The 8,614-nt window shown below is 75.0% G+C and overlaps 1 protein-coding gene across 26 annotated transcripts in view; it reads right to left on the bottom strand.

The window, feature by feature from the left end:
• Positions 1 to 225: 225 nt before the first annotated feature.
• Positions 226 to 8,614, bottom strand: part of gyg2 (glycogenin 2) — a 166,967-nt gene continuing 158,578 nt past the window's right edge. For 23 of the 26 annotated variants that reach the window (XM_072477325.1, XM_072477340.1, XM_072477326.1 and 20 more), the window contains one exon: positions 226 to 589. In XM_072477325.1, coding sequence (XP_072333426.1) covers positions 428 to 589 — 162 coding nt within the window. In that variant the 3' untranslated portion in view covers positions 226 to 427. The remainder of the gene's footprint in view (positions 590 to 8,614) is intronic. The other 3 variants (XM_072477333.1, XM_072477332.1, XR_011935242.1) reach the window with 2 other exon arrangements.

Raw genomic sequence — 8,614 nt, 5'->3', positions numbered from 1 at the left:
CGCCTTCAGCGATGCGTTGAGGACATCCCTAACACCGCGAATGATAGACCACAACTTTGGGATTTCGGCATTAATTCGGCATTGATTGCGTTCAAACCTGAAGTTGCAGTCAGATGGAGAGGGGCAATGATAGTGAACGCTGACAGTTTGCCCTCTCAAAATCTGGGTCATTGCTCATAGCTATAAAAAGGTGACACCCGTACATTTATATGCAATAAACGTAACCACTCAGTAAATGCTTTTTAATCGCACTAATGAATGTAAAAAAAAATACACGCATGTTCAAAATCAAAATCTATATACAATGCAATATTAAATGGACAGTCAATATTTTTCTTTGCCTCAGGATTGAGCTGCCATCCATATTATTATATATAAGCAAAACAGTGTTTTGGCCCAAGAGCGCATGATCACCATCTGACACACACTACTTCAGAAACCGGTCTAACTTCTTCTGAATATTTTCAAAAGCATCCCTTCCCAGATAGTCCGCGTTTCCTTCTTCCCATCGACGGCGTTCCTCTGTTGGCAAGGACTGCATCGGTTCCACCTCCAAGGACAGGTCTGCTAAAGAGGTTGCTACATCCTCCTGAAGTGGGAGGAGAGGGGAACAAAATACAAGATGAAGATGATTCATGATTTTATGACTGACAACTAAAAAAAAAAAAGTGCAAAATAAAAAGAAACACCGAGCAAGAGAGGCAGGCAGACAGGGATAGCGGCGCCGCGAGGGGGCGGGGGCGGCGCCGCGAGAGGGCGGGGGCGACGCCGCGAGAGGGCGGGGGCGACGCCGCGAGAGGGCGGGGGCGACGCCGCGCGAGGGCGGGGGCGACGCCGCGCGAGGGCGGGGGCGACGCCGCGCGAGGGCGGGGGCGACGCCGCGCGAGGGCGGGGGCGACGCCGCGCGAGGGCGGGGGCGACGCCGCGCGAGGGCGGGGGCGACGCCGCGCGAGAGCGGGGGCGACGCCGCGCGAGAGCGGGGGCGACGCCGCGCGAGAGCGGGGGCGACGCAGCGAGAGAGCGGGGGCGACGCAGCGAGAGAGCGGGGGCGACGCAGCGAGAGAGCGGGGGCGACGCAGCGAGAGAGCGGGGGCGACGCAGCGAGAGAGCGGGGGCGACGCAGCGAGAGAGCGGGGGCGACGCAGCGAGAGAGCGGGGGCGACGCAGGCGAGAGAGCGGGGGCGACGCAGGCGAGAGAGCGGGGGCGACGCAGGCGAGAGAGCGGGGGCGACGCAGGCGAGAGAGCGGGGGCGACGCAGGCGAGAGAGCGGGGGCGACGCAGGCGAGAGAGCGGGGGCGACGCAGGCGAGAGAGCGGGGGCGACGCAGGCGAGAGAGCGGGGGCGACGCAGGCGAGAGAGCGGGGGCGACGCAGGCGAGAGAGCGGGGGCGACGCAGGCGAGAGAGCGGGGGCGACGCAGGCGAGAGAGCGGGGGCGACGCAGGCGAGAGAGCGGGGGCGACGCAGGCGAGAGAGCGGGGGCGACGCAGGCGAGAGAGCGGGGGCGACGCAGGCGAGAGAGCGGGGGCGACGCAGGCGAGAGAGCGGGGGCGACGCAGGCGAGAGAGCGGGGGCGACGCAGGCGAGAGAGCGGGGGCGACGCAGGCGAGAGAGCGGGGGCGACGCAGGCGAGAGAGCGGGGGCGACGCAGGCGAGAGAGCGGGGGCGACGCAGGCGAGAGAGCGGGGGCGACGCAGGCGAGAGAGCGGGGGCGACGCAGGCGAGAGAGCGGGGGCGACGCAGGCGAGAGAGCGGGGGCGACGCAGGCGAGAGAGCGGGGGCGACGCAGGCGAGAGAGCGGGGGCGACGCAGGCGAGAGAGCGGGGGCGACGCAGGCGAGAGAGCGGGGGCGACGCAGGCGAGAGAGCGGGGGCGACGCAGGCGAGAGAGCGGGGGCGACGCAGGCGAGAGAGCGGGGGCGACGCAGGCGAGAGAGCGGGGGCGACGCAGGCGAGAGAGCGGGGGCGACGCAGGCGAGAGAGCGGGGGCGACGCAGGCGAGAGAGCGGGGGCGACGCAGGCGAGAGAGCGGGGGCGACGCAGGCGAGAGAGCGGGGGCGACGCAGGCGAGAGAGCGGGGGCGACGCAGGCGAGAGAGCGGGGGCGACGCAGGCGAGAGAGCGGGGGCGACGCAGGCGAGAGAGCGGGGGCGACGCAGGCGAGAGAGCGGGGGCGACGCAGGCGAGAGAGCGGGGGCGACGCAGGCGAGAGAGCGGGGGCGACGCAGGCGAGAGAGCGGGGGCGACGCAGGCGAGAGAGCGGGGGCGACGCAGGCGAGAGAGCGGGGGCGACGCAGGCGAGAGAGCGGGGGCGACGCAGGCGAGAGAGCGGGGGCGACGCAGGCGAGAGAGCGGGGGCGACGCAGGCGAGAGAGCGGGGGCGACGCAGGCGAGAGAGCGGGGGCGACGCAGGCGAGAGAGCGGGGGCGACGCAGGCGAGAGAGCGGGGGCGACGCAGGCGAGAGAGCGGGGGCGACGCAGGCGAGAGAGCGGGGGCGACGCAGGCGAGAGAGCGGGGGCGACGCAGGCGAGAGAGCGGGGGCGACGCAGGCGAGAGAGCGGGGGCGACGCAGGCGAGAGAGCGGGGGCGACGCAGGCGAGAGAGCGGGGGCGACGCAGGCGAGAGAGCGGGGGCGACGCAGGCGAGAGAGCGGGGGCGACGCAGGCGAGAGAGCGGGGGCGACGCAGGCGAGAGAGCGGGGGCGACGCAGGCGAGAGAGCGGGGGCGACGCAGGCGAGAGAGCGGGGGCGACGCAGGCGAGAGAGCGGGGGCGACGCAGGCGAGAGAGCGGGGGCGACGCAGGCGAGAGAGCGGGGGCGACGCAGGCGAGAGAGCGGGGGCGACGCAGGCGAGAGAGCGGGGGCGACGCAGGCGAGAGAGCGGGGGCGACGCAGGCGAGAGAGCGGGGGCGACGCAGGCGAGAGAGCGGGGGCGACGCAGGCGAGAGAGCGGGGGCGACGCAGGCGAGAGAGCGGGGGCGACGCAGGCGAGAGAGCGGGGGCGACGCAGGCGAGAGAGCGGGGGCGACGCAGGCGAGAGAGCGGGGGCGACGCAGGCGAGAGAGCGGGGGCGACGCAGGCGAGAGAGCGGGGGCGACGCAGGCGAGAGAGCGGGGGCGACGCAGGCGAGAGAGCGGGGGCGACGCAGGCGAGAGAGCGGGGGCGACGCAGGCGAGAGAGCGGGGGCGACGCAGGCGAGAGAGCGGGGGCGACGCAGGCGAGAGAGCGGGGGCGACGCAGGCGAGAGAGCGGGGGCGACGCAGGCGAGAGAGCGGGGGCGACGCAGGCGAGAGAGCGGGGGCGACGCAGGCGAGAGAGCGGGGGCGACGCAGGCGAGAGAGCGGGGGCGACGCAGGCGAGAGAGCGGGGGCGACGCAGGCGAGAGAGCGGGGGCGACGCAGGCGAGAGAGCGGGGGCGACGCAGGCGAGAGAGCGGGGGCGACGCAGGCGAGAGAGCGGGGGCGACGCAGGCGAGAGAGCGGGGGCGACGCAGGCGAGAGAGCGGGGGCGACGCAGGCGAGAGAGCGGGGGCGACGCAGGCGAGAGAGCGGGGGCGACGCAGGCGAGAGAGCGGGGGCGACGCAGGCGAGAGAGCGGGGGCGACGCAGGCGAGAGAGCGGGGGCGACGCAGGCGAGAGAGCGGGGGCGACGCAGGCGAGAGAGCGGGGGCGACGCAGGCGAGAGAGCGGGGGCGACGCAGGCGAGAGAGCGGGGGCGACGCAGGCGAGAGAGCGGGGGCGACGCAGGCGAGAGAGCGGGGGCGACGCAGGCGAGAGAGCGGGGGCGACGCAGGCGAGAGAGCGGGGGCGACGCAGGCGAGAGAGCGGGGGCGACGCAGGCGAGAGAGCGGGGGCGACGCAGCGAGAGAGCGGGGGCGACGCAGCGAGAGAGCGGGGGCGACGCAGCGAGAGAGCGGGGGCGACGCAGCGAGAGAGCGGGGGCGACGCAGCGAGAGAGCGGGGGCGACGCAGCGAGAGAGCGGGGGCGACGCAGCGAGAGAGCGGGGGCGACGCAGCGAGAGAGCGGGGGCGACGCAGCGAGAGAGCGGGGGCGACGCAGCGAGAGAGCGGGGGCGACGCAGCGAGAGAGCGGGGGCGACGCAGCGAGAGAGCGGGGGCGACGCAGCGAGAGAGCGGGGGCGACGCAGCGAGAGAGCGGGGGCGACGCAGCGAGAGAGCGGGGGCGACGCAGCGAGAGAGCGGGGGCGACGCAGCGAGAGAGCGGGGGCGACGCAGCGAGAGAGCGGGGGCGACGCAGCGAGAGAGCGGGGGCGACGCAGCGAGAGAGCGGGGGCGACGCAGCGAGAGAGCGGGGGCGACGCAGCGAGAGAGCGGGGGCGACGCAGCGAGAGAGCGGGGGCGACGCAGCGAGAGAGCGGGGGCGACGCAGCGAGAGAGCGGGGGCGACGCAGCGAGAGAGCGGGGGCGACGCAGCGAGAGAGCGGGGGCGACGCAGCGAGAGAGCGGGGGCGACGCAGCGAGAGAGCGGGGGCGACGCAGCGAGAGAGCGGGGGCGACGCAGCGAGAGAGCGGGGGCGACGCAGCGAGAGAGCGGGGGCGACGCAGCGAGAGAGCGGGGGCGACGCAGCGAGAGAGCGGGGGCGACGCAGCGAGAGAGCGGGGGCGACGCAGCGAGAGAGCGGGGGCGACGCAGCGAGAGAGCGGGGGCGACGCAGCGAGAGAGCGGGGGCGACGCAGCGAGAGAGCGGGGGCGACGCAGCGAGAGAGCGGGGGCGACGCAGCGAGAGAGCGGGGGCGACGCAGCGAGAGAGCGGGGGCGACGCAGCGAGAGAGCGGGGGCGACGCAGCGAGAGAGCGGGGGCGACGCAGCGAGAGAGCGGGGGCGACGCAGCGAGAGAGCGGGGGCGACGCAGCGAGAGAGCGGGGGCGACGCAGCGAGAGAGCGGGGGCGACGCAGCGAGAGAGCGGGGGCGACGCAGCGAGAGAGCGGGGGCGACGCAGCGAGAGAGCGGGGGCGACGCAGCGAGAGAGCGGGGGCGACGCAGCGAGAGAGCGGGGGCGACGCAGCGAGAGAGCGGGGGCGACGCAGCGAGAGAGCGGGGGCGACGCAGCGAGAGAGCGGGGGCGACGCAGCGAGAGAGCGGGGGCGACGCAGCGAGAGAGCGGGGGGCGACGCAGCGAGAGAGCGGGGGCGACGCAGCGAGAGAGCGGGGGCGACGCAGCGAGAGAGCGGGGGCGACGCAGCGAGAGAGCGGGGGGCGACGCAGCGAGAGAGCGGGGGCGACGCAGCGAGAGAGCGGGGGCGACGCAGCGAGAGAGCGGGGGCGACGCAGCGAGAGAGCGGGGGCGACGCAGCGAGAGAGCGGGGGCGACGCAGCGAGAGAGCGGGGGGCGACGCAGCGAGAGAGCGGGGGCGACGCAGCGAAGAGAGCGGGGGGCGACGCAGCGAGAGAGCGGGGGCGACGCAGCGAGAGAGCGGGGGCGACGCAGCGAGAGAGCGGGGGCGACGCAGCGAGAGAGCGGGGGCGACGCAGCGAGAGAGCGGGGGCGACGCAGCGAGAGAGCGGGGGCGACGCAGCGAGAGAGCGGGGGCGACGCAGCGAGAGAGCGGGGGCGACGCAGCGAGAGAGCGGGGGGCGACGCAGCGAGATGAGCGGGGGCGACGCAGCGAGAGAGCGGGGGCGACGCAGCGAGAGAGCGGGGGCGACGCAGCGAGAGAGCGGGGGCGACGCAGCGAGAGAGCGGGGCGACGCAGCGAGAGAGCGGGGGCGACGCAGCGAGAGAGCGGGGGCGACGCAGCGAGAGAGCGGGGGCGACGCAGCGAGAGAGCGGGGGCGACGCAGCGAGAGAGCGGGGGCGACGCAGCGAGAGAGCGGGGGCGACGCAGCGAGAGAGCGGGGGCGACGCAGCGAGAGAGCGGGGGCGACGCAGCGAGAGAGCGGGGGGCGACGCAGCGAGAGAGCGGGGGCGACGCAGCGAGAGAGCGGGGGCGACGCAGCGAGAGAGCGGGGGCGACGCAGCGAGAGAGCGGGGGCGACGCAGCGAGAGAGCGGGGGCGACGCAGCGAGAGAGCGGGGGCGACGCAGCGAGAGAGCGGGGGCGACGCAGCGAGAGAGCGGGGGCGACGCAGCGAGAGAGCGGGGGGCGACGCAGCGAGAGAGCGGGGGCGACGCAGCGAGAGAGCGGGGGCGACGCAGCGAGAGAGCGGGGGCGACGCAGCGAGAGAGCGGGGGCGACGCAGCGAGAGAGCGGGGGCGACGCAGCGAGAGAGCGGGGGCGACGCAGCGAGAGAGCGGGGGCGACGCAGCGAGAGAGCGGGGGCGACGCAGCGAGAGAGCGGGGGCGACGCAGCGAGAGAGCGGGGGCGACGCAGCGAGAGAGCGGGGGCGACGCAGCGAGAGAGCGGGGGCGACGCAGCGAGAGAGCGGGGGCGACGCAGCGAGAGAGCGGGGGCGACGCAGCGAGAGAGCGGGGGCGACGCAGCGAGAGAGCGGGGGCGACGCAGCGAGAGAGCGGGGGCGACGCAGCGAGCGAGAGAGCGGGGGCGACGCAGCGAGAGAGCGGGGGCGACGCAGCGAGAGAGCGGGGGCGACGCAGCGAGAGAGCGGGGGCGACGCAGCGAGAGAGCGGGGGCGACGCAGCGAGAGAGCGGGGGCGACGCAGCGAGAGAGCGGGGGCGACGCAGCGAGAGAGCGGGGGCGACGCAGCGAGAGAGCGGGGGCGACGCAGCGAGAGAGCGGGGGCGACGCAGCGAGAGAGCGGGGGGCGACGCAGCGAGAGAGCGGGGGCGACGCAGCGAGAGAGCGGGGGCGACGCAGCGAGAGAGCGGGGGCGACGCAGCGAGAGAGCGGGGGCGACGCAGCGAGGAGAGCGGGGGCGACGCAGCGAGAGAGCGGGGGCGACGCAGCGAGAGAGCGGGGGCGACGCAGCGAGAGAGCGGGGGCGACGCAGCGAGAGAGCGGGGGCGACGCAGCGAGAGAGCGGGGGCGACGCAGCGAGAGAGCGGGGGCGACGCAGCGAGAGAGCGGGGGCGACGCAGCGAGAGAGCGGGGGCGACGCAGCGAGAGAGCGGGGGCGACGCAGCGAGAGAGCGGGGGCGACGCAGCGAGAGAGCGGGGGCGACGCAGCGAGAGAGCGGGGGCGACGCAGCGAGAGAGCGGGGGCGACGCAGCGAGAGAGCGGGGGCGACGCAGCGAGAGAGCGGGGCGACGCAGCGAGAGAGCGGGGGCGACGCAGCGAGAGAGCGGGGGCGACGCAGCGAGAGAGCGGGGGCGACGCAGCGAGAGAGCGGGGCGACGCAGCGAGAGAGCGGGGGCGACGCAGCGAGAGAGCGGGGGCGACGCAGCGAGAGAGCGGGGGCGACGCAGCGAGAGAGCGGGGGCGACGCAGCGAGAGAGCGGGGGCGACGCAGCGAGAGAGCGGGGGCGACGCAGCGAGAGAGCGGGGGCGACGCAGCGAGAGAGCGGGGGCGACGCAGCGAGAGAGCGGGGGCGACGCAGCGAGAGAGCGGGGGCGACGCAGCGAGAGAGCGGGGGCGACGCAGCGAGAGAGCGGGGGCGACGCAGCGAGAGAGCGGGGGCGACGCAGCGAGAGAGCGGGGGCGACGCAGCGAGAGAGCGGGGGCGACGCAGCGAGAGAGCGGGGCGACGCAGCGAGAGAGCGGGGGCGACGCAGCGAGAGAGCGGGGGCGACGCAGCGAGAGAGCGGGGGGCGACGCAGCGAGAGAGCGGGGGCGACGCAGCGAGAGAGCGGGGGCGACGCAGCGAGAGAGCGGGGGCGACGCAGCGAGAGAGCGGGGGCGACGCAGCGAGAGAGCGGGGGCGACGCAGCGAGAGAGCGGGGGGCGACGCAGCGAGAGAGCGGGGGCGACGCAGCGAGAGAGCGGGGGCGACGCAGCGAGAGAGCGGGGGCGACGCAGCGAGAGAGCGGGGGCGACGCAGCGAGAGAGCGGGGGCGACGCAGCGAGAGAGCGGGGGGCGACGCAGCGAGAGAGCGGGGGCGACGCAGCGAGAGAGCCGAGAGCGGGGGCGACGCAGCGAGAGAGCGGGGGCGACGCAGCGAGAGAGCGGGGGCGACGCAGCGAGAGAGCGGGGGCGACGCAGCGAGAGAGCGGGGGCGACGCAGCGACGAGAGCGGGGGCGACGCAGCGAGAGAGCGGGGGCGACGCAGCGAGAGAGCGGGGCGACGCAGCGAGAGAGCGGGGGCGACGCAGCGAGAGAGCGGGGGCGACGCAGCGAGAGAGCGGGGGCGACGCAGCGAGAGAGCGGGGGCGACGCAGCGAGAGAGCGGGGGCGACGCAGCGAGAGAGCGGGGGGCGACGCAGCGAGAGAGCGGGGGCGACGCAGAGAGAGAGCGGGGGGCGACGCAGCGAGAGAGCGGGGGCGACGCAGCGAGAGAGCGGGGGCGACGCAGCGAGAGAGCGGGGGGCGACGCAGCGAGAGAGCGGGGGGCGACGCAGCGAGAGTGCGGGGGCGACGCAGCGAGAGAGCGGGGGCGACGCAGCGAGAGAGCGGGGGCGACGCAGCGAGAGAGCGGGGGCGACGCAGCGAGAGTGCGGGGCGACGCAGCGAGAGAGCGGGGGCGACGCAGAGAGAGAGCGGGGGCGACGCAGCGAGAGAGCGGGGGCGACGCAGAGAGAGAGCGGGGGCGACGCAGAG

The sequence above is a fragment of the Scyliorhinus torazame genome, chromosome 15 (assembly GCF_047496885.1).
Source record: "Scyliorhinus torazame isolate Kashiwa2021f chromosome 15, sScyTor2.1, whole genome shotgun sequence".
Lineage (NCBI taxonomy): Eukaryota > Metazoa > Chordata > Chondrichthyes > Carcharhiniformes > Scyliorhinidae > Scyliorhinus > Scyliorhinus torazame.
The sequence above is the reverse complement of the archived record's forward strand: the minus strand, read 5'-3'. Positions and strand labels throughout refer to the sequence as shown.